This window comes from Suricata suricatta, chromosome 10, assembly GCF_006229205.1.
Source record: "Suricata suricatta isolate VVHF042 chromosome 10, meerkat_22Aug2017_6uvM2_HiC, whole genome shotgun sequence".
Lineage (NCBI taxonomy): Eukaryota > Metazoa > Chordata > Mammalia > Carnivora > Herpestidae > Suricata > Suricata suricatta.
Genome location: NC_043709.1, coordinates 6,576,255 through 6,602,020, shown reverse-complemented (window position 1 = coordinate 6,602,020; position 25,766 = coordinate 6,576,255). Strand labels below are relative to the sequence as shown.

The 25,766-nt window shown below is 43.7% G+C and overlaps 1 protein-coding gene across 1 annotated transcript in view; it reads left to right on the top strand.

Moving 5' to 3' along the window:
* Positions 1–25,766, top strand: part of MEI1 (meiotic double-stranded break formation protein 1) — a 75,783-nt gene that overhangs the window by 6,527 nt on the left and 43,490 nt on the right. The window contains exons 5-15 of the mRNA XM_029954092.1: positions 748–853; positions 1,375–1,578; positions 3,532–3,662; positions 9,459–9,573; positions 10,381–10,497; positions 11,925–12,024; positions 12,133–12,267; positions 18,821–18,935; positions 19,801–19,892; positions 20,522–20,663; positions 23,200–23,311. Coding sequence (XP_029809952.1) covers positions 748–853; positions 1,375–1,578; positions 3,532–3,662; positions 9,459–9,573; positions 10,381–10,497; positions 11,925–12,024; positions 12,133–12,267; positions 18,821–18,935; positions 19,801–19,892; positions 20,522–20,663; positions 23,200–23,311 — 1,369 coding nt within the window. The remainder of the gene's footprint in view (positions 1–747; positions 854–1,374; positions 1,579–3,531; positions 3,663–9,458; positions 9,574–10,380; positions 10,498–11,924; positions 12,025–12,132; positions 12,268–18,820; positions 18,936–19,800; positions 19,893–20,521; positions 20,664–23,199; positions 23,312–25,766) is intronic.

The following is a 25,766-nucleotide window of genomic DNA, read 5'->3' as shown; positions in this document are numbered from 1 at the left end:
TATTATTATTTCCCACCAGAGGAATTAAGAGTCTCACTTAAAGTGCTATAGCATCAGCAGAAATGGTAAAATATATACTATTGACTCTTCTTGTAAGCCATCAAGCAAAGGGCCTGGCAAATAGAGGGTTCAGTAATGGCCATGATGATAATTTTTTTTTTTTTTTTTTTTTTTTTTTGCATTAAGCCAGAATTCTCTCTTTATGATGTTCTCTACTTTCACTCTCCCAGTTTCTGGCTCTATAGAAGACAAAATATGCTAATTTAAAAAAAATTTTTTTTAAATGTTTTATTTATTTTTGATACAGAGAGAGACAGAGCATGAGAGGGGGAGGGGCAGAGAGAGAGGGAGACACAGAATCTGAAGCAGACTCCAGGCTCTGAGCTAGCTGTCTGCACAGAGCCTGACGCGGGGCTCGAACCCACAAACTTGAGATCTGACCTGAGCCGAAGCCGGCCGCTCAACCGACTGAGCCACTCAGGCGCCCCAAAAATATGCTAATGTTAATTCAGTTTAACAGTCATGTACTGAGCTAGGTACTGAATACTCTGGGAAGAATCTGACTCAGTCCCTTTCCTCAGAGGCTTCCCAGTCCAGTAGGGAAGATAGATACTTAAAGAAGTTGATTACTGGTTGTGGTGGGAGACATATGCAGTACAGGCTTTGTGTAAATAGGACAAGATAGATTTTGGGGGGAGGTCTGTCCTGATCCTGATTCACAGAGCGGAGCGTGTTCACTTTCTGTAGCTGTGTAACATGCCCTCCATGCGAGGCAGCCTGGCGACCCTGACCCTTCTCGGCAAGTTGGTGGATGCCGTCCCTCCCTTGGCAGACAAGCTTGTAATGGAACACAGTGAGTGACCTTTGAGGAAGAGCTGCCACTACCCTTTTACCAGCTTTGATCACACTTTATATCACCATCTGGGTGGTCCATTCACTGTACACACCTGGGAAGTCATTACTTTTCTAGGCTTTTGTTTTCCCATCTGCAAAACGTACTCTATGTTGGTCAAATTGAAAAAAATATTTGTTGACTCTTGTCTTGAGTTATTTCTATTCATTATGTTAACACAAATTAATTAAGTATCTACTTATGGACCTTCCTTTGGCTGGGAGGAGGAATTAATTCTGGAATGCAGAGTACTTGTATTCTATCAGTTAAATGCAAATAAATATCTCATAGAGGATTTACACCAGGGTAAATCACTTCTCTAAGCCTTGGTTTCTTCTTTTGATTAAGGGTCTAGAAATGGTTTATTACAGGAGATTGTGAGGGATTACCACTGCTACCCCATGGGGCACAATAAGGTTGGAGTTTCATATAGCAGTTGACATTGTGAGGTTTCCCTGGCCCCTTGGTTGTTTTCTGGACAGGTGGCCTGCTGGAACATCTGCTGAGAGGCTTAGTATACCCCAGTGAGGGGGTGCGGGCTTCTGTCTGTTACCTCTATGGGAAGCTGTACTCCTCACCTGCGGCTGCTGAGATGCTTTCGGGCCATTTCCGGGAGAAGCTGTGTCCTCTCTTCCTTTCCACCCTGGATGGTGCCCAGACAAAGGAGCTACAGATCAACTGTTTGGGTAAGATGTAGGACTGGAGAGAAAAAGAATGCTTTCGATGTTTTGCTTGAGATGTTGGCTCTCTAGTGGTGGGGAAGTTTGCCGCTTTGCAAAGGATTGAAGCCCCAGGTATGGGAGATAAGAGGGACAGGCTGGGGGGGCGGCGCCTAGGTGGCTCAGTCAGTTGAGGGTTTGACTCTTGATTTTGGCTCAGGTCATAATCTCAGGGTCATGGGATTGAGCCCTGTTTTGGGTTCCGTGCTGAGTGTGGAGACTACTCAAGATTTTCTGTCTCTCTCTGCCTCTCTCCCCATGCTTTTGTGCATGCACACATTCTCTCTCTTTCTCTCAAAAAAAAAAATCTTAGAAGAGATGCACAGGCTATGATAGATGCCTAGAGTTGGTGGTGTGACCTTGCCTTTGGAGACACCTGGGTGACTCAGCAGGTTAAGCATTTGACTCTTGATTTTGGTTAAGGTCATGATCTCATGGTTCATGGGTTCGAGCCCTGTGTCAGGCTCTTCACTGACAGCATGGAGCCTGCTTGAGATTCTCTTTCTCTGCCTCTCCCCTGCTTGTGTGCACTCTCTCTTTTAAAAAATAAAAGAAGAACCTTGCCTTTGCAAGGAGAAGAAGAGAGAAAGTGGGACAACAATTTTTCTGCCTCTGGTTTTTACTGCCTGCCCTGGTGTATTCTGTTTCTGCTGCCAAGTTAATCTTCACACTGCATAGCTTGCATTCTCTGTTTCCTGTTTGAAAAATCGTATATGGCTCCCTCTGGCCTCCAGGTGATATGCAGGCTTTTCTACTTGTTATTTGAGGCCCCTTAGGATCCCCTGTGTACCCTTTCAACCTCTTCTCCTGCTGCTTCCTTATTTAGGTACATAGGACCCTTGAAATGCTTCTGAGTAGAGAGCTTTCACATTTTTTAAAAAGTTTATTTTATTTATTTTGAGAAAGAGTGAGAGAGTGAAAGAACAGTCAGGGGAGGTGTAGAGAGAGAGGGAGTGAGAGAATCCCAAGTAGGGGATCTCTGTCAGCAGAGAGGCTGATGTGGGGCTTGAACCCACAAACTGTGACATCATGACTTGAGCCGAAATCAAGAGTCAGATGCTTAACCGAGCTACCCAGGTGCCCCTCACATTTTTTAAAAGTAGGCTCCTTACCCAGCATGGAGCCCAATGTGGGGCTTGAACTCATGACCTAAGATCAAGACCTGAGCTGAGATTAAGAGTTAGATGCCTAACTGACTGAACCATCCAGGTGCCCCAGGAGCTTTCACATTTTGAACAGAGGCTCTATGATTGGTGACTGGGTGAGGGCCTGTTTCAAAGCAGGAGCTACAGGGAAAAGCATTGTCTGTGGGTGACAACAGTTTCTTTTCATAGTTTGGGCCAAGAGCTCTGTTATGAACAGTCTGGCCATACGTAGTGAGTGTACATCTTGGTCCAGGCCCTGTGCTAGGCTCTGGGGTCATAAAGATGACCAAACCCAAGCTCTGTTCTGGGAGAGCTCATAGTCTAGTGTGGAAGAAAGATGTGGGCAATTAAAGTCTAGTGTGGTAAGTGTTGTCACAGAAGTTACATACAAGAGCATGGGATTCTGTTTAATATAGTGTTAGAGGTCCTCACCAGAACAATGAGGCAAGAAAAAGAAATAGAAGGCATTAAAATTAGGAAGGAAGAAGTAAAATGGTCTCTGCAAATGCGGTCATCTTATATATAGAAAAAACTAAAAAACTGTTAAAACTAACAAATTTAGTAAAGCTGCAGGCTATAAAATCAGTTGTTTTTCTGTACACCAACAATGAATTATCTGAAAAATAAAACGATCCCATTTATAATAGCATTAAAAATAAGAAAATGCTTATGAATGTCTGTGGTGGTGTGAAGAAATTTCTAGAGGATGTCTGAGGGGTTGTCCTCTGGTGCCTGTACTACTCTTGCCTCACCTCCCAACCCTTCTGTTTTCTAGGTTTGCTGAGGCAGCTGCTGAGGTACGATCTCTTTGTGTCTGTGATCATGAACGAGTCTTCGTTGGTGGAAGGTACTGAGGGTGTTGAGGTGCCACCAGGAAAGACCTCACTGCCTTTGGTGCTCAAAAAGGTGCTTGTCATGTGATTCCTGTTTTCATGGTTCAATAACAAGGGAACCACAATGGCTCCTGGCCCTTGTATCCCTCCCATCTAAGATTTCCAAGGTGTTTTCTTACTGGCCCAAACGATATGCTGTTAGGGTACTCAATGTCCATTTGACCCTGGAACAACATGGGTGCTAGGGGTCCTGACTCTCTGCAGTTGAAAATCCACATACAACTTTTGACTCCTCTCCAAATTTCACCATTAATAGTCTACTGTTGACCAGAACCCTTACCAATAACATAACCAGTCAATTAACATGTATGGTGTATGTTATATGTATGATATTTTGTATTCTTACAATAAAGTAAGCTGGAGAAAGGAAAATTTTATTAAGAAATTCATAAGGAGGGGCGCCTGGGTGGCTCAGTCGGTTGAGCATCCAGCTTCGGCTCAGGTCACGATCTCACGGTTTGTGGACTCAAGCCCCGCATCAGGCTCTGTGCTGACAGCTCGGAGCCTGGAGCCTGCTTCGGATTCTGTGTCTCCCTCTCTCTCTGCCCCTCCCCCTCTCATGCTCTGTTTCTCTGTCTCAGTAATAAATAAATACTTAAAAATTCATAAGGTGGCAGACAGCCTCTCCTTTGCTCTCCCTTGTGGTATATTCAGTAAACTTCTATCTCCTTTGGAAAAAAAAATTCCTAAGGAGGAGAAAATATTTGCAGTACTATACTGTATTTATCAAAAAAAAAAAATCTGTGTGTAAGTGGACCTGTGCAGTTCAAATCCACGTTGTTCAAGAGTCAACTGTAAGTTTTATTTCAGTTGTGAATCCTTTTATACACATCTTCCCCTTAACATCTAGGCTGGCCAATAATGGAGAATATATGCAGCAACAGAAACTAAACTATCTCAGTTGTTTTAGTGATAAAACTCAAGCTTCTTAGCTTGGCAACTAGAGCCCTCTTTCCCTGGATCCTCCTTATCCCTTTAGCCTTATTATCCTGTCTCTTCCACCCCACACCCAGTGCTCCAGCCATATGTAATTTCTCCCTGGCCCTGCATATTCTAGGACATTCTGTCTTTGTGCCTGTGCAGATGCTCTTCCCCTTTGGCTTTAAAGCCTTTCCTCTCTTCTTTGTCTGTTGATCCTTCAAGGCCAATAGGGTTCCTTTGTCTTCTTGACTCCTTTAGGCAGAATGTGTCCTGTATCATGGCTTCACTATATTGTGGTTCATCTACTGGGAGCTTCTTTAGGGCAGGACCTGAGTCTGGCTGTATCTCTGCAGTGCTCAGTGCTCAGTGCCTGGCAGAGCTACTTAACCCTCATCTGATAGTGGAGATATCATTGACTGACCAGACTGTGGGACTCCTTCCACAGGAAGGAGGAGGAGCCCTGATCAGAAGTGCAAAATGGACAGTTGGGACTAGAAAAGGCAGGCATTAAAAAGCCAGGGTAAACTGCTCCTCCTTGATTCCCTAGGATGCCTCTAGAAAGGTCCATGCAGGGCCTGTGAACTCTGAAGAGCAAGTCCTGTGTCTCTGAATCAGAAACTCTCAGATTTCGTTCTTTTCTGTGTTCATTTTGTTGCTGCCATCCTGAAGTCCATGGTAACATCTGGTTAAAAGGTTTGATCCCAGACTCAGCAGGGCACAAGGTCTGTGTCCTCACAGCAGACCAAGGCAGCGTAATGGTGCCAGGGACAGAGATTACACAGCACTTCCCTAGGGGGAGAGATAGGAATCTTGGCTTGGGGGCCCTGGCCTCCATTCTTATATGGAGACTGTTCTTCTCTTGGCAACTTTGAGTTACCAGTGTGTTATTTTTACTACAGCAACCAGCAAGGTTGGGGCTTGGGTGAGATGAGTGAGGTACTACCTTAGGTGTAAAATTTAAGGGGGTGCTAAAAAACTCAGCAATCAAGATAGTATTTTAACGTGATATATATATATATATATATATATATATATATTTTTTTTTTTAATTTGAGAGAGGATGAGCATGTGAGCAGGGGAGAGGGGCAGAAAAAGAGAGAGAGAGAATCTTAAGCAGGCTCTGTGCTCAGAGCAGAGCCTGTTGTGGGGCTTAATCCCACGACCCTGGGATAACAACCTGAGCGAAATCAAGAGTTGGACGTTCAACCAACTGAGCCACCCAAGCTCAGTTTTATATGTTTATATATTAAAAAATATATGTAATATTTAACAATTTTTAAATGTTTATTCATTTTTGAGAGAGAGTGAGACAGCATGAGTAGGGGAGGGGCAGACAAGAGGGAGACACAGAATCTGAAGCAGGCTCCTGGCTCTGAGCTGTACAAATGGTGAGATCATGACCTAAACCAAAGTTGGACGCTTAACCAGTGGAGCCACCCAGGCTCCTATTTGTGTGTGTGTGTGTGTGTGTGTGTGTACGCACGCGCGCATGTGCACGCACACACACGTGTATTTTATGTTTATATTTTTGAGAGAGAAAGCATGAGCAGAGGAAGGGCAGAGAGAGAGGGAGAGAGAAGATCTGAAGTGGGCTCTGTGCTGAGAACAGTGAGCCTGATACGGGGTTCAAACTCACAAACTGTGAGATCCTGACCTGAACTGAAGTCAGATACTCAACTGACTGAGCCTCCCAGGCACCCCTGCGATATTAAAAAAATAAATAAATAAAAGTTAATGCAAAAAATTCATAATGAACAGAATACGAAAATTTTAAGTAAAGATCAGATCAACATATATCCTTTTATCCCTGTTCTGGTATTTCTGTCAGACTCTAATGCTATTCCTTCCTGCTTTTGGGTGGTAATCAACTTATTCTCCCATAATTCAGGTCCCTGGGAATATATTGTCAATGTTTGTGTCTCTGTTGTTGCAATGTTGACTCATTCATTTAGTCAAATATATCCTGAGCACTATTGGATGTGTTAGTTACTGTGTTAGGCACTGTGAATATCATGGCATGTAAACAGACAGGTTCCTTGCCTTTGCAATAAACAAGCAAATGAAGAAGCAATGTAGTTCTTGTTTTGCTATAGAGGAAACAAAGAGGAGATGAGATAGTAGCGAGGAAAGCCAGCTACAGGTTGAGTGGTCAGGCAGGGCCTCTCTGAAGGGTTGATACATGAGCTGACACTTGAAGAATTAATGTCAGCCAGTGACCAATTATACCCCAATGAGACTGAAAATAACTAAGTAAGTAAGCAAGCAAGCTAGTGATATAAAGAGTAGGCAGAGAGTATTTCAGGCAGAGGGAACAGCAAATAAAGACCAGAGGAAGAGGGATACTTGATGTGTTCTAGGAGCAGATGGAGGCCAATGGGATGGTGGGTGGAATGTGATGTGGCCCCAGATGAGTCTACACTTGACTTTAGCAAAAAGGCCAAGAAGTGATAGCCTAAGATGAGTCTAGAGATTAAGCAGGAAAAATCATGCTAGTCCTGATAGGTCATGGGAAATAATCAGGATATTACAAACTTTTTTTTTTGATGTTTTATTTATTATTGAGACAGAAACAGAGCATGAGTGGGGAAAGAGCAGAGAGAGAGGGAGACACAAACTCTGAAGCAGGCTCCAGGCTCTGAGCTGTCAGCACAGAGCCCGATGCGGGGCTTGAACCCACAAACTGTGAGATCGTGACCTGAGCCTAAGTCGGACGCTTAACTGACTGAGCCACCCAGGTGCCCCTAATTAGGATATTTTTAACATAGATTTTCATAATTAATTTTGTTTATGATGGAAAAATAGGTTTAAGTGTTTTCTTTCTCAACACAATAAGGAACATGCACTTTAAGCTCTGAGCTGTCAGCACAGAGCCTGATGTGGGGCTTAAACTCACAGTCTGTGAGATCATGACCTGAGCCGAAGTCGGATGCCCAACCAATTGAGCTACCCAGGTGCCCCTAAATATCATTTTTCTGGGGCGCCTGGGTGGCTCAGTCGGTTGAGTGTCCGACTTCAGCTCAGGTCATGATCTCACAGATCATGGGTTCGAGCCCTGCATTGGGCTCTGTACTGACTGCTAGCTCAGAGCCTGGAGCCTGCTTCAGATTCTGTGTCTCCCTCTCTCTCTCTGCCCCTCCCCTGTTCACACTGTGTCTCTCTCTGTCTCTCAAAAATAAATAAATATAAAAAATAATTTTTTTAAATATCGTTTTTCTAAGGTAAGTTTTTTTTTCACTTTTAACAGCTCTGAAGTTGGGAGACATTTTACTATCAGTGCTGTGTTATAGCTTAATTATAGCTCTTTTTCTCTTCGTGGTATATCAAATAATGGTTTGCCTTACATTAATAGCATCTTAAAATACATGCCATTTCCTATATAAAAGAGAACAAGATAAAGATCAATACCATCTAGAAACCCCTTTACATACTGATAGAAAGGCCCACGTCTGACATGACTGAGGTGGGTTTAAGCTTGCAGTCCTCAGAGGCATCCCTGCCAGCTGCGAACGTGAGTTGTTCCTTTTCCTTCGCAGCTCTAAAACCAGGCTTGCTCTCCTTTATCTCATGATATATGTTCTACTCATCATTTTCCCCTAGAAGGCCAAATCCTATAGATTTTAAGTCAGAGGAGCATGTGATCTTGATCTTGGGGTCTTGAGTTTGACCCCGTGTGGGGTGGAGAGACTACTTATTAAATAAAACTTGAAAAAAAGGTGTAGTTGCGGTTAACCCTTTCCTTGATTAATAGCTATGGTGTCCAGTAGGAGTTTGGAAATTCACTGAAATGTTTTGGGTAGTGGAGTAACCTGATGTAACATTTGATGGAGGAAGCATCTCTATTGTAGGAAGACGCTTAGATTTGGATGTGGCTGACATGAGTTTCTGCCTTAGCTTTTCCACTTACTAGCTATGTAGCCTGGAATAAGTGACTTAACTTCCATGAGCTTTAATTCCTTCCTCTGTGTGTTGAGAGACTCCGAGACCACCCCCACGTCCAATGATTTGCTAGGAGGACTCACCGGACTCAGTAAATAGTCATACACAAGCCTCTTATTTATAACAGTGAAAGAATATGAAGCAAAATCAGCAAAGAGAAAAGGTGTATGGGGTGAAATCTGGGGGGACGACAAGGCACAAGCTTTTAAGAGTCTTCTCCCAATGGAGTCAGACAAGGATGCACTTTATTCCTTCTGTGGAAATTGCAGCAACGCCTGTGATTTGTTGCCTGGCAGGGAAGCTTATTAGAGTCTTAGTGCCCAAGATTTTTATTCGGGACAGACTAGTCATGTAGGCATCTTCTCTGCCTAGCACATAACCAAAATTCCAGACGCCCAGAAGGAAAAGGGGGTAGTCAGCATAAACTACATTGTACAAATAGTTTAGTCACAGAGAGTCAATCTTCTTGGTTCTGGGAGTGTGGGAGCCCTCCTGAAATCCAACTTCCCAACCCAGTCAGTGTTCAACCTCACAGACAGGCCTTCTAAGGATAACAGTCTTGGGCCTGCTGTGTTAGCTCTTTTCAGCACATGTTGTAAAGTGAGACTCCGTAGAACCGCCTCCTGGTATGTTTCAGGCTTGTTGCAAGCATCAAAACCAGATGAGGGCTGTGAAAGTACTTTTGTTAATAAAGGCTGAACCGCTTCCTGGTGACAGTTTTAGTGTTCTTTGAGTGCCATTGTGTTCTTTTGTCCTGTTTCTCCCCTGCTGTTCTTCAGACTCCTTTCCATAATCTAGAACTGCTCTCCCTGAGAACCATTCATGTGCCTGATGCCATATAGTGCAGGAGGGATTCGGAGACGAATTGGGCTCTTGCCCTGAGGCACTCAGGCTGCTACCCTTTACCTGTCAGTGGTATGACTGCGGCACTTCTTGCTGCCTGTTTCTCCAGCTGCTCCTCTCTAGAGACGAGACTCTGCAGGTGGCCAGTGCCCACTGTATAACTGCGGTGCTGGTGCACTCCCCGGCCAAGCATGCGCCAGCCTTCATCCATGCCGACATCCCAGGTAGGGAGCTCCATCTAACCTTCTCCTCTGAGGGCCCCAGAATTCTGACTGGAGACCCTTGAGTCACACAGCAGCTGTGCTGCTGGAGTTCTTTGATGATGCATATTGGAGGGACGGGCTGGTGGCAGGCTCGGCTGTACAGGACAGACTCCAGGAAGCAGGCCTCATAAAGTGAATCCTCTTGCTACAGATCTCTTAGATGACCTTGAGCAATTTGCTACTGATATTTTTCATTTATTTATTTGACCATCTAGGAATAAGCACCTTCTCTGAGGTGGTGGAAAGACCTGTGGGCCAGGAAGGCAAAGGGATCTAGTGTTTCTTGAGGGCTTGCTATGATCAGGAAATCTGCCCCGAGGTGTGCCGTAAGTGCTGCCATGTTTAGGTCCTGATCTTTGATGTTTTATGGATAAGGAAATTGAGGATCAGAGAAGGGAAATGACTGGGTGTAAATTTACAAGGCCGGTCACTGGCAGAGAAGGGATATGAAATCAAGCCTCTCTGGCTCTAAAATCTTTTCTCTGCATCATGCTATTACCCATCCTGAGTTCCAGGCCCACCTCTACCACTAATAATACTTCTCTCTGGGTCTCAGTTTCCTCCTCTGTTAAAAAGATGAGTTTGGATTATAACCCTGAGATGATTTTCCAGGCTTATCTGTGAATTCACGATCACATCTCATGGAGAGGGTGTGTAAACAGATGGAGTAATAGGTGTGAGATGATGAACGAATCCATGACGCTAGTGTTAGTTAATGGATCGTGATCACGCAACTGTCATCATTGTTTTCTCCCTTCTCCCGGCCAGAGTTCCTCTTTGAGCACCTTTCCTCTTCCAGCGAAGTGCTTGTCTGGTTCAGCTACAACAGCTTGATACTTCTGGCGGAAGAGCCCCTCTTCTTTTCCAAATGCCACACAGTGTACGGTTAGTGGTGGGAGTCCATGAGCTCTGGGTAGGGTGGTCAGCACTTTGAAGTTGGGTAGCAGCAAGAATGATGGGGGGCTAGCCTACACCTTGGAGGGGTTGCTGGGTCTGGTCATTTCCATTGGCCTAAACTCATTACCGATTTCATATGGAAACAATGATATCCAGAGAGTTCCCCTCACAGATTGGCAGAAGTATCTGTGCTTGGCAAGAAAAAGGCCCTGCTATTAGCCAGTGAATGAATTCCAGTTGTACTTTAAGAACAACTTTACTCAGCCTTGGATTCGGTCCTTTTCTGTCCCCCAGATATCTATCTAGTTAGTCTCTAAGTTTTGCTGATTCAGCCTTTCAAGGTTTTTTGAAATTGTCCCTTCCTTTTCCTTCCTGGTGATACCTTCTTTATCAGCGACTTTTATTTTAATGTTTATTTATTTTTGAAAGACAGAGAGGGGCGCCTGGGTGGCTCAGTCGGTTAAGCGTCCAGCTTCAGCTCAGGTCATGATCTCACGGTTCATGGGTTTGAGCCCTGCGTCGGGCTCGGTGCTGACAGCTCAAGAGCCTGGAGCCTGCTTCAGATATCTCCCTCTTTCTCTGACCCTCCCCTGCTTGCACTGTCTCTCTCTGTCTCTCAAAAATAAATAAAAAAACATTAAAAAAAAAAAAAAAAGACCAAGCACAAGCAGGGGAGGGGCAGAGAGAGAGGGAGACAGAATCTGAAGATTTCCAGAGGCTCCAGGCTCTGAGCTGTCAGCACAGAACCCAACCTGGGGCTCAAACCCGACCCCAGGGCTTGAACACATGAACTGTGAAATTATGGCCTGAGTGGAAGTTATATGCTTAACTGACTGAGCTACCTGGTGTCCCTTGTCTGGGACTTTTTATATACTGTCTGGATTTTTAGGCAGGGCACATTTAGTCATTTATTTTATATTCTGTGTTCCTGTTCTATGCCAGGCACCAGGCTAGGACCTAGAGATTTAGGGATACCTATAATGTGGTCCCTGTTAGGGCTCTGCTAGAGGGAAGTACAGGTGCTGTGGGAGCTCAGTGGAGGCACACAGCTCTGCCTGAGTGGATCAGGAAGGTTTCCTGGGAGAATGGAGGTCTGACCTGACTCCTTGAGAAAGAGTAGGAGCATGTCTAGCAGAAAAGGCACGACTTGGTCAGTAGACGTTAAGTAAATACCTCGAGTGCCAGAGCCTGTGCTATGGCTTGTGCTGGGTTGCAGGGAGACAGAGATGAATCAGATAAGGGCCTGCCCTCAAAGATCTCACAGTCCCATCCCATCATTTCAACTTTGTCAGGGCTCCTCCATGAGGGGCCACCAGCAAAAATATGGTATCCAGAAACTCTCACTTCTCCTGGGCAGGCAGTGAAGGAACTGCCAAGTACTGATCCCTGGCCTCTGTCATGTCATTTTGAAATAGGGATTGAGTCAGTGGTGAGGAGCCTACAGGGAAGCCTGCGGATGAACAACACAGAGCTGCATAAGGAGGGCCTGCTGCTTTTGGCTGAGATCCTGACTCGGTGAGCAAAGTGATGTGACCTTGGCCTGTAGGGGCCAGACTGGAGGAGGAAGGAAGGTGGAGTCAGTGATTGGCTTCACTTACTCATGGCTCATTTACCATTTCTCAGCCAGCCAGAGGAGATCAAACTGTTCACAAGCTCAACCATGTGCAGAGATGCTGGCCGTGCCCTCCAAGAGGCAGTAAACAGCCCTGTGCTGGAGGTGGCTGCTGAGGCAGTGAAGGCCATTTCTGCCTTTCTCAGGTGAGAGACCCAGACCCAGGTGGGCTGACCTGTCTACCTCTGCGTGTTGCGCAGGCCAGGTCATGCCAGGGCAGCTTCTAGGGGGTACTTGTCCTTTGGCTCAGGGAATCTCTTCCTTCCTTCCTTCCTTCCTTCCTTTTCTTTTTTCTTTTCTTTCTCTTTTTCTTTCTTCTCTCTTTTTTCTTTTCTTTTCTTTCTTTCTTCCTTCCCTCCCTTCCTCCCTTCCCTTCCCCATTTAAAATTTTTATTTATTTATTTCAATAAAAAATATTTTTTCAGGAATAGAATTAAGTGATTCATCACTTACATATAATACCCAGGACTCATCCCAACCAATGTCCCCCTTGATGCCCTTCACCCCTTTAGCGCTTCCCCCACCTAACACCCCACCAGCAACCCTCAGTTTGTTCTCTGTATTTAGGAGTCTCTTATGGTATATCTCCCTCTCTATTTTTAGTTTCCTTCCATATATTCATCTGTTTTGTATCTTAAATCCCACATATAAGTGAAATCATATGATATTTATATTTTTCTGACTTATTTCTCTTAGCATAATACACTCTAGTTCCCATTCACGTTGTTGCAAATGGCAAGATTTCATTTTTTCATTGCTGAGTAATATTCCATTAAATATATATACCACATCTTCTTTTATCCATTCATTGATTGATGGACATTTGGGCTCTTTCCATACTTTGACTATTGTCCATAACCGTTATACTCAGGGTGCATGTGCCCCTTCAAATCAGCATTTTTGTGACCTTTCAATAAATACCTAGTAGTGCAATTGCTGGGTCATAGAGTAGTTCTATTTTTAACTTTTTGAGGAACCCAAGCTGTTTTCCAGTGTGGCTGCACCAGTTTGCATTCCCACAAACAGTGCAAAATTGTTCTCCTTTCTCCACATTCTCACCAACATCTGTTGTTGCCTGAGTTGTTAATTTTAGCCTTTCTGACAGCTGTGAGGTGGTCTTTCATTGTAGTTTTGATTTGTATTTTCCTGATGATGAGTGATGTTAAGCATTTTTTCATGTATCTGATGGCATTCTGGATGTCTTCTTTGGAAAAGTGTCTATTCATGTCTTTTGCCCATTTCTTCACTAGATTATTTGTTTTTTAGGTGTTGAGTTTGGTAAGTTCTTTATCTTATGTCATTTGCAAATATCTTCTCCAATCCTGTCAGTTGCCTTTTAGTTTTGCTGATTGTTTCCTTTGCCGTTTAGAAGCTTTTTATCTTGATGAGGTCCCAAAATGTTTGCTTTTGTTTCCCCTGCCTCTTGGAGACACATCTAGTAAGAAGTTGCTGTGGCAGAGCTCAAAAAGGTTGTTGCCTGTTCTCTCCTCTAGGATTTTGATGGTTTCCTGTCTTATGTTTGTCTTTCATCCATCTTGAGTTTATTTTTGTGTATGATGTAAGAAAGTGGTCCAGGTTCATTCCAGTTTCCCAGCACCATTTGCTGAAGAGAGTGTCTTTTTTCCATTGGGTATTTTTTCCTGCTTTGTCAAAGATTAGTTGGCCATATATTCGTGGATCCATTTCTGGGTTCTCTGTTCTGTTCCACTGATCTGGGTGTCTGTTTTTGTGCTAGTGCCACACTGTCTTGATGATGACAGCTTTGTAATACAACTTGAAGTCTGGAATAGTGATGCCTCCAGCTTTGGTTTTCTTTTTCAGGATTGCTTTGACTATTTGGGGTCTTTTCCTGATTTCATACAGAATTTTAGGATTGTTTGTTCTAGCTCTGTGAAGAATGCTAATGTTCTTTTGATAAGGATTGTGCTGAATATGTAGATTACTTTGGATAGTATTGATATTTTAACAATATTTGTTCTTCTAATCCATGAACATGGAATGTTTTTCCTTTTTTTGTGTGTGTCATCTTCGACTTCTTTCATAAGCTTTGTGTAGTTTTCAGTGTATAGATTTTTCACCTCTTTGGTTAGGTTTATTCCAAGGTATTTTATGATTTTGGATGCAAGGGAAATTTTCTTGAATTTTTTCTTTCCAGTGCTCTATTTACTCTGTTCTCTCTTTCTGGAACTGCTATTCAAATGTTTGACATGGATAGGTCCTTTAATTTTCTTTCTTTTCTGACAGTTTTTCTTTTTGGTCATTATGCACTGGTTTCTGGGAAATTTTTTTTTTTCTTAAATAATTTTTTTTAACATTTATTTATTTTTGAGAGACAGACAATGTGATCAGGGGAGGGGCAGAGAGAGAGATGGAGACATAGAATCCAAAGCAGGCTCTAGGCTCTAAGCTGTCAGCACAGAGCCCGATGCAAGGCTTAAACCCACAAACCGTGAGATCATGACCTGAGCCAAAGTTGGACGCTTAATTGACTGAGCCACCCAGGTGCCCCTCTGGGAAATTTTCTTAACTTTATCTTTAAAAAAAAGTTTTTTAAAATGTTCGTTTATTTTTGAGAGACAGAGACAGAGACAGAATCTGAATCAGGCTCCAGGCTCTGAGCTGTCAGTACAGAGCCCAATGTGGGGCTTGAGCTCATGAAGTGTTAGATCATGACCTGAACGGAAGTTGGATGCTCAACTGACTGAACCACCCAGGCGCCCCAAATGTTGGTTTATTTTTTGAGAGAGAGAGAGAGACAGACAGACAGTGTGAGTGGGAGAGGAGCAGAAAGAGATGCAGACACAGAATCCGAAGCAGGTTCAAGACTCTAAGCTGTCAGCACAGAGCCAGACGCGGGGCTTGAACTCATGAGCCGCAAGATCATGACCAGAGCTGAAGTTGGACACTCAACCAACTGAGCCACCCAGGTGCCCCAATTGACTTTATCTTTCAATGCTGCTTTTGTGTGTTTTATTTCTGTTTTCATATTTAATTTGGAAGAGTTCTTTCCAGTTCTTTGCATGTTTTTTTTTTAATTTTAAAAATGTTTATTTATTTTGAGAGAAAGAGAGCATGTGAGCAGGGGAGGGGCAGGGAAAAAGGGAGAGAGAGAGATTTCCAAGCAGGCTTTGCACTGTCAGCACAGAGCGCCACGTGGTGTTTGAACCCACAAACCATGAGATCATGATCTGAGCTGAAATCGAGAGTTGGCTACTTAACCAACTAAGCCACCCAGGCACCCCTTAATTTTTTTTTTAAAGTAAGCTCTGTGTCCAATGTGGGGTTCTAACTCACCACCGTGAGATCAAGGGTCACATGCTTCACTGACTGAGCCAACCAGGCATCCCATCGGCATGTCTTTAAATAACACTTTATTCTATTTATTTCATGGATGTAATTTTTAAAAAGTTTTAGTCCAGACTTTTCCCCTACTTCCTTTCTACTAATTGTTATTTCTACCTAAAATGCTCTTCCCTAAAATCTTTGCATGAGTGGCTTCTTCCCATCATCATTCAGGTTGCATTTAGAGCGTCCTACCCTAACCAACCCATTGGGCTGTTATATGGCACCTACCAAACACTTGATGTTGTTGTTTATTCTTTTGTTTTGTGTCTCTCCCCATTATAATATAATCTCCAAAAAATCAGGGACCATGTCTGTTTTTTCACTACTATAAGCCTCATTCCTGACAGACAGCATATGAATGAAGGATGTCAAAATGGATGGTAAGACTAAGAGATCCCAGGGTCAGGATGGGAAATTATAACTTAGCAAGATGCTGGGTATTTTGAAGAAAAAAAAAGTAAGGGACGAAACTTGAATAACATCTGTTTTCTATGTTTTCCCTTCTAAAAATCTAACAAAGTAATATATTCAAATAATAAAAAATAAAATATACAGGTATATAATGAAAAAGAACAGTCCCCTGTCCCCACTTGTAAAGGAAACCAACTTTAATTCATTTCGGTTTTAATTCTGGTGATTGTCTCCCTACATCTAAACAATATGCTTATAATGGTGTTACTTTGTGAATTTAGGACATTATTCATTAAATCGCCTGGAAGAAAGACCAAGATTTAGGTCTTATTATTTTGTCTTCTCTACATTTCGTTGGCATTTTTGCTAACATAATACCTTATGTTTTCAAACCTTTTTTTAAAATCTTTTATTTATTTATTTTTTGAGACAGAGAGAGACAGAGCATGAGAGGGGGAGGGGCAGAGAGAGAAGGAGACACAGAACCGGAAGCAGGCTCCAGGCTCTGAGCTAGCTGTCAGCAAAGAGCCTGACGCCAGGCTCGAATCCACGAACATGAGATCTGACCTGAGCTGAAGTTGGAGGCTCAACCGACTGAGCCACCCAGGCGCCCCTGTTTTCAAACCTTTAAATAGTATACTTAAAACTTGTATTTCTTGTTCCCTCAACTGAAAGCACTATCTCTTGACTCCCCACTTGGTTAGCTGAGCATATTAGTATCCAACTTTTCCTTTCTCCTCTCCTTTCTCTGTGCCTTCTACTTCTCAATGTCAGCCAGCTGTACCTTTAATTTTACACGGTAAAGGTTAGTATTTATAGTCTCTTTGTGACTATATTTAAGTCTTTGTGATTTGACTCTAGGTTGGTTCTAAAAATGGAAGCGAAAAATAACATTTACATTACAATGACTTCAGTATGTCTCTTTTCCCCTTTGTCTTTCTTGGATTTGAATCTCTAAATCTGGGGCATGAATCCCAATGAGGGTGAGATGACTAAACCTTACCACAGTAAGAGCAGTGTCAGTTAGAGGTGCTCATGCAGAACTGGAGGTCTCCCAGGAGGCTAGTGCTATGGGGGACTGGTAGCTCCTTCCAGGCAGGAGGCAGGTGATGAGAGAGAGATTTGGATTTGTGGAAGGACCCTGTGGGCGGGGAAGTATAGGGATTTCTTAGGGTACAGTAGCTAGTCTTCTAGCAGGTTGTGTGAAGGGGAATAGTACATGAAGAAGCTGGGAAAGCTGGGTAGGTCAGAATTGTGGAGAGTGCTGGGTAGGAGGCTGGTTATTAATCCTCAGCTGATTTTACTTTTCATGTTAATTTCCCAGAAGGTTTACTGAGGTGTTCCCTCTGAGGTGGACTGTGGTTCAGTGGGTCCCTGAGAAGCACAACTAGAAGGAGGAATGAGGAGTGAGAATTGCTAGAAAGAATTTAAAGATGGCGGAACCAGGGATTGACAATCAGTGTAGGATAGAAGCTTAGAGCTCTTAGAAATGAAGAAAGAAAGGAGAAATCAAGCCTTAACTATATACAGTGAATTGAGAGCCTATTAGAAAGCCCAACAGATTACTGTCTGTTCAAAAAAGGCCCAGGCCCAAGGGTTACATAGGTTTCTCCTTAGTTACCGTGCTGGGTTGGATAGTAACCCTTTAAAATTTATGCTCACCCATAATCTCTGAGTGTGACCTTATTTGGAAATAGGGCCTTTGTAGATGTAATTGAATTCAAATTAGGTCACACAGTACGGGCTCCTAAATCCAAAGACTGGTGTCCTTATAAGGAGGGGAAGATTTGGACCTAGAGTAACAGACACACACACAGAGGGAAGGTGGCCATGTGAAGAAGACACAGAAATGGGAATGATGCGGCTGTGGGCCAAGGAATGATGAAGACTGTTGGCAACCACCAGCAGCTGAGGGGCAAGGCAGGATTCTTCCCTGGAGCCCTTAGAGGGAGCCATCATCTTGATTTCAGACTTCTGGTCCCCAGAACTATGAGAGCATAAGTTTCTGTTGTTTTGCGCCATGCGGTTCGTGGCAATTTGTGACAGCATCCCTAGGCAACAAATATGGCTACTTTATACCCTGCAAAGTAGTCATTTATTCATTTAGCATCTTTTTAAAAATTTATCATCAATTTATAATGCATCTAGCTCTGTTTAGGTAGCTGGTCTCTCGCCTCTTGGAGCTTACATTTAGACTAGTCAATGACTCTTGGCTCCCTGAATCTATGGAATATGAAGGTTCAAATGGACCCTAAGTGTTACTTTCTGTATTTAGCCCATTCTCACCATGATTGAATCTCCAAAAGTAGTTTCTAGTCTTTGTTTATAGTTTCTAAGAAGGGAGAGTCACTCCTCCTGGATTTCCCCCTTTACCTCTATACAGTTTGACTCTTAGAAGGTTCTTCCCTATAATGAAATAAGGTCTGAGCCCTGATAACATTTACCTATGATTGTGGTTTTCCTTATCAAGGTAACAGAGAACAAATTTGATCTCTCTTCCCCAAGAGAGCTTATCACTAATTTGCTGAGGACAGTGGCTGTATACATCTCTTGATGCACCTTCAGTTCTAGATAGTACTTCTTTCACCAGGAGGTTCTTCACTGTCTCCTTAGTAACAACAATAATCATAGCTGTCATTTATAAGGGATTACTATCTACTAAGCATCATGATAAGTGCTTTATCTAATTTGATCCTTAAAATAATTTTATGAGGAAAGTACTATTACTTCTCATTGAGTAGATGTGAAAACTGAGGGTTAGGGGGATGAAGAATCTGTACAGAGTCATGCAAGTCATGCAACTAGATAAGTGTTGGAGCGAATATTTTTATCAGATCAAATCCTGGACCCATCACACTGCCCACCCGCCATTGCCCGAGAATCTGAGGGTATCTTGGAATACACTGACCTACCCTAACCCTGCCTTCATCTCTCTGGCTGCAGGAAGGACCATCAGAGTGCTCCACCCGTGCAGTATAAGGAACTGCGGGCCTTGCTTGAAGCCATGCTGAACCGGTGTGCAGATTTTTCCCAGACCCCGCTGAACAGGAGGCCCCTGGTCAGTACACCACATGCAGCTTGTTTCGTCTGAAGATCATGCTGTAATGTGTTTTAAGAAGATAATTGCCGTACCTTTTTATGCCTTTTTATAGCTTTTTTTCATGCACACATATCTATAATGAGATACGACTTTTTTCCCCTAACTGCAGAGCTTTAAAGCTTAATAATTGCTTTCCTCATTTTTACAGATTTGGAAACTGAAGCCACAGGGTTAAATAATTTTTCTCGAAGGTCCAAAATTAGCAAGTACCTGAATTTGGATAGTAAATCCCAGGGTGTTTGTACCCAAACCTACTACATTATACCATTTTGTCTTTTACATCATCCAAGCAGTTATGGTAAACATGCTCACAAAATTATTAAGGGTAGATCACTAGAATCTCAGAAAGAATCTGACTAATGTGCAATGTGTTGTAATTGTTGGCTTTTAATGGTCCATAGACTGAACATATCAGAAAGGATACAGTTAATGTGAATACTGGTTATATCTTTTAAAATTAACTTCGGAAACTAAGCTTTGCATACCTGATGGGGTGGGGTTTTCGAGCAAGCAATATGGGCATTATAGCCATTTATGCTAATGTCCCCCAGCCTGTGACAGCTTTCTGCATATAATAGAACAAGAGCCAGTCCTGTGATTCACAGGGAGACAGATGGTTAATGTTCCCTCTTCTATCATTTTTAAAAGAGCTATTAGGTGACTGGATTTGTGAGGATATAGTCAAGATGCCCTGGAAAGTGTTAGGTGTATGGGAGTGCCAGACTCCTGTGTGAGACGAAGAGGTCTGTAGTCGTCTAAGCACAGGTTGGGACCCAGAGTAGGTACTTGACTAACCGGCGCCCGCCTCTCCTTCTCCCCTCAGGGCCATGGCTCCAGTAGAGATTCAGAGAAGGCCATTCTTCGAAGGGGAAAGTTCCTCCTGAGCACTCTGGAGGGATTCAGAAATGCCTGCAGGTGAGGGACCCTCTGTGGTCTGAGGCAGTATTATAGAGGGTAGGAGTGGAAAAGAGATGAGGGATGAAGTTCTAGAAGCAGCACTTGGTTTCTGATGCTTTGCTGCATAGTGAGAAGACTTTGAATGCTGGTTGGACTAAGTCAGTTCACATTAACAAATGTTTGTTGTATCTACTCTATGTCAGGTCTGTGGCTAGACAGTGGGAGTAGAAAGATAAATCAGACTGACCTCTGCCCACAAGGAGCTCACAGCGTCTTGGGGAAGAGGCGGTTTTGCATATATATGTGGAATTCATTAAGTTGCACAAATGTGGGGAAGGCATTCCTGGTAGAGAGAGCAGTGTATGTAAAGGGAAAGAGATCTAAAACAGCAAGTAGCATGGTGTGTTCAGGGAAGTACATGTGATAGGATAGAAGAGTCATGTATTATAAGAGGGGGGATGGGGAGCACAGAACTAGAGAGGCATCCCAGGACCGGTCCTCCCTCTCTGAGTCCTCTTAAATTTTCTCTACATCTGCTGATGGGGACACTTGCCCTGGACCTCGAGCTCAGGCATCACTCAGGGAGGATGCTTCTAACCTTTATGTTGTATAGGTAGTATGGATATGCTCACACATTGATTTCTTAGGTTGGCCATGGAATTCCAGAGCGAGCCTTCAGCCCAGGAGAATCCATTCACAGCTCCCGGAGCCAAGAAGGAAGACACTTTGGAGGCTTTCTCAGAATTTCTTCTAAGTGCCTGTGACTCCCTTTGCATCCCCATGGTGATGGTGGGTTCCCCTGGGCCACAGAGAGCATGAAGTTTGGGGAGGAGAAGAACGTGAGTGTGAGTCAAGCCAAGAGACACAGGCAGCGAGTACTCAACTGGACCTTCTGGGGGCCTCAGTAGTACTGTTCCTCAGCCAGTTTTCCTTTTTTTAAAAAAATGAAAACAAAGCATGGGGCACCTGGCTGTCTGATTTGGTGGAGCATGTGACTCTTGGTCTTGGGGTTGTGGGTTTGAGTCCCACAGTGAGTGTAGTGATTACTTAAATTTTTAAAAATCTGTTTCTTTAAATGTTTATTCATTTTTGAGAGATGGAGAGAGCAGAGCATTAGTGGGGCAGGGGCAGAGAGAGAGGGAGACACAGAATGTGAAGCAGGTTCCAGGCTCTGAGCTGTCAGCACAGAGCCCAACATGGGGCTTGAACCCATGAACCGTGAGATCATGACCTGAGCTGAAGTCAGATGCCCAACTGACTGAGCCACCCAGGTGCCCCCCAATTTTTAAAAATCTTAACCACCCCCAAAACCTAAAAACCTAAAGTGTAGTGTTTCATCGTAAACAAACAGATGCCTCTTAAGTAAAAGTAGAAAGCAGTAATAATAAAATAGTAAATAGGTAATATTTATGGAGTAATAAATGCTTTGTACTGATCACCTAATTTGATCAGCCCACTGACTGTGTGAGATGGGTGCTGCAGTCATCCCCACGTTAAAGATGAGGTTGTCATGTCACAGCAGTTGTAAAGCGAGTACATAACAGTGCTGAGATTTGAACCCGTGCGTTCTAATGATTAGTAAATCAGTGGTGAATGTCTGATTGAGGCTTCACTTCTGTAAAATGAGATTTGGCCATTCGGAAGAGAGACTTGGTCCAAAAGAGCTCTGTTTTGAGCTGAGTTGAGATGGTGGTGGTAGGAAGATCTGGTCCAGAGCTGCTGGCCGCTCTGCTGACTTTGGGTGAGTCCTGTCCTCTTTGAGGTTTGGACATCCTGTGAGCTATTGAAGAGTCCCTTTAGTCAGGGCACCTCTAAATACCTACTGGGAACAGTAGGTGGCAGCAGGGAGGCATCCTCTGTCTGGTTCGGGGGCAGAGAAGCTCCTTGAAGAAGCCCGTGAGCCAGCAGGCCAGGTCTTCAAGTGGGTGACTGTCAGGAGCCGAGGGCTATGTGCCGCTCTGACTGGCGCTCACTCGCAGCAGCACCGGGGCAGTTCACGTTGGCTTCCTCATCTGCTCTGCCTTCTTCCTAGACTTAGGAAGTGGTAGAGTCCGATCTAGAACTAGAGGATAGAATTATTACATTCTTCTTTCTACTTTCTTGTATTTTACAAATTTCTTTAATGAGCATTACTACCTTTCTAATTAAATTTTTTTTTGGTTTAAAAACCAAAGGAAACAGGGGCGCCTGGGTGGCTCAGTCGGTTAAGTCTCCGTCTTCAGCTCAGGTCAGATCTCACGTCCGTGGGTTCGAGCCCTGCGTCAGGCTCTGTGCTGACCGCTAGCTCAGAGCCTGGAGCCTGCTTCAGTTCTGTGTCTCCTTCTCTCTGCCCTTCCCCCTCTCATGCTCTGTCTCTCTCTGTATCAAAAATAAATAAAACATTAAAAAAAAAAAAAACCAAAGGAAACAAAGTGCTTGGGTGGCTTAGTCAGTCAGGCATCCGACTCTTGGTCCCAACTCACGTTGGGTTCCATGCTGAGAATGACACCTACTTAAAAAAAATCAAAGGAAAGATATTTATAAGAATCATGTATCTGAGATCCCAGCTTTTTAAAACAATTTTTAATGTTTTTTTTTATTATTGAGAGAGAGAGAATGAGCATGGGAGGGGCATAGAGAGGGGGAGACATAGAATCTGAAGCAGGTTCCAAGCTATCAGCACAGAGCCCAACATGGGGCTCAAACTCACAAACTGAGATCATGACCTGAATCGAAGTCAGATGCTTAATCGACTGAGCCACCCAGGTGCCCCTGAGATCCCAGCTTTTACAGGTAGGGAAATGAGACACCAAGAGGGGAGGAGGTGACTGACCCATGGGCACACAGCAACTTTGTGCAGAGCTTGATCTTGAATCCAGGTTTCTCTACTCTTGATCCAGAGCTCTGTCTGCTACATCAGGCTGCCTCATGACTGACTGTTCAAGGATCATATGAAAAATAAATGTGAAGACAGTTTGTAGTGTATATGATTATTACTAAATGGCTGTAGTCATAGGAATTTGAGTATTACTCTGCATTATAGTTTAAAAAGTACTTTTTACACATTAGGCCTCATTTGTTTCCAGGAGGAACGTCATATTGTTATTCTTGTTTTACTCTTTTTGGTACAGAGGCCAGAGAGGTAATGTGTCTTACACAACTTATTAAGTGGTGGATATAACCCTTGGATGCGGGCTTGTGACTTCAGGTTCCCTAGCTTTTCTTGTGCCCTTTAAGTGAAAGGGGTTAGTCCCTTGTTGCTTGATTTGATGCCAGTTTTGCCGATGCTTTCTACTTCAGAGGCTCAGTCCTGGTGGGCTCTGTTCCACCTTCTGGTTCTTTGCAGAGGCACTCAGAGCAGGCCACCCAACCAAACTTGATGGAAGTTTTCTTCTCGATTCTACACAGCCTCTTTGTCATCGTTCCCCACATGAAGGAGAAGTTCTCCAAGAAGCTTGGTAGGCAAGTGTGGAAAAGTTGGGGGGGAGACAGGTGCTTAAAGTATTCAAAGAGAGCATAACTTGTGGGCAGGACGTTTACATAGTCACTCAGGGCCAATATCTGCACTCTGCCCAGTGTTCAGTGGAAGGCAATACCACCCAGCAATCGAAGGTACTGAAAGTTAAGTTTTCTGTTTCTTGATACTTCTCTGAGAGTGTCAAGGAGGTTCCAGTTCTGAGCCCACAACACTGTCTTTCCACATTACCCTCATCCCTTCATATTCCCTCAGACCTCACAGGATGTTCAGCATCTCTGACTCCTGAGTGCTGAATGTCAGAAGTACCCCCAGTTATTGTGACCCCTGAAAAATGTCCCCACGTACTTCCAGATGCCTTCTAGGGGAGCGGTGGCACTCTGTGAAAGCTGCTGTCTAACTGCACTGAAGTGCCTTCTGAAACTGAACCCCAGTGGCTCTTGACTCCCTCAGCCTTCTCTAGGCCTTCTTGCGTCTATATTCTTCTCTCACTAGCCATTCCCCCCTCAAGTGTAAGCCTTCCTTTCTCACTTGTCCTATTGTCACACTGTAAATAGTTCAACATGTAGAATAAGCCCAGGAGTCAGAGTCAGAGTCTCCTTTATTTTCCTTAGAAAGTAGGAGTGATGGTGGAAATGGGAAGGGAAAAATAGCCAAAAACTGAAAAGGGAGGAGAGAGAAGGTAGTAATAACTAATGATAACATTTATGACACTCTTACTATGGACAGATACTATTTTAAGTGCTTTACGTGTATTAATTCATTTAGTTCTTGTAAAATCCCTAGGAAGTATGTACTATGATTATTTTTATTCTATGGAGAAGCATACTGAAACTCAGAGAGGTTGAATAACTTGCCCAGGGTCACACTGGAAGTGGTATGCATGGGATTCAAATTCAGGGAATCTGGGTCTGGAGCTTGCTTTCTTTTTGAATTTCGGTGCTGTGCTTGCCTTTTATTATTGCCATTTAATGTCTTTTCTTTTTTCTTTTTAAAAAAATTTTTTTTTAATGTTTTATTTATTTTTGATACAGAGAGAGACAGAACATGAGAGGGGGAGGGGCAGAGAGAGAAGGAGACACAGAACCGGAAGCAGGCTCCAGGCTCTGAGCTAGCTGTCAGCACAGAGCCTGATGCGGGGCTCGAACCCACGAACGTGAGATCTGACCTGAACTGAAGTCGGAGGCTTAACCGACTGAGCCACCCAGGCGCCCCTAATGTCTTTTCTTTTATTCCTATCACATAGCAGGCAGCAGAAAGTCTACCACAGAGGAGTAGCCAGGGCTCAGTTGTGCAGGGCTTTGTTGGCCATGTGAGGAATCTGGACTTTATCCTGGGAGCTTTGAGTCTTAAAGAATGCAAGTGATAGGCTCAGGTTTCTGTTTTGGAAAGATCCTTTTTGGATTGGTGTGGACCATGAGTGAGAGGGAGGCAAGACTAGAGACAATAGTTTAACCTCTTGCATTAACTCAGGCTGGTGATAGGAACTAAAGGCAGTGTCGGAAGGGAATGCAACTGTTGGATGTGGGGCAGGAGAGAGAGGGAACAGCTCAGGGTAATGCCTTGGGTTCTGGCTGCCATCTAGGTGGATGGTGGTGATTTTCATCAATAGGAGGCTCACTGTGGGAGGATCTGATTTGGGAAGTCGAGAATGTGATCAGTTTGGGTCAGGATGAACGTGAGATGCCTGTGAGATATCCCAGTAGAGAGGTTAGGTAGGTGATTGACTGTGTATCTGAAGTCGGGGGAAAGATCTGGTCTTTAGATATCGATATGCAAGTCCTCAGCATACAGCCTTTCGTTGACTCAAGAAATATTGATTGGGCACTTCATGAAAGGCACTGTCCTGGGGCTGAGGATGTAGCAGTGAACAAAATAGAACTCTGTCCTTGTGGGGCCAAGGATCTTTTGAGGGATCATGTAAAATGAGATGACCAAAGGGGACCAGGATAAAATCAAGGGCAAATGGCGAGGAGAAGGAGGAAACTCTAAAGGATACTGATAAGGGACAGTCGGAGAAGCAGGAAGATACCAGAAGGGTATGGCATTAGAGAAGCCAAGTGAAGAGAGTTTTATAGATTTGGGAGTGGTAGGTGTGTCGGATGCATCCCAGAGGTCAAGGAAGATGAGGACTGAAATATGTTCATTGGATTTGGCATCATGGAGGCTGTTGGGGACCTCAGCCAGAGCAGTTTCTGTGACATAGTTGGAGTGGATGCCAGACTGTAGTGAGCTGAAGAGTGAGTGCAAGGTGAGGCAGTAGTAACATGATAGACAGCTCTTTGGGTAAGTTTGGTGTGAGAGGGGGTGAGAAAAGGGGGATAATTGGAGGGGAACATGAAATTAGGAAAAGTTTTCTTTTACCCTCCAACACTAGAAACACTTACTCTGATTAGTCGCTGATAGAAAGAAGCAATGGAGACTCCTGCTCCTCAGTA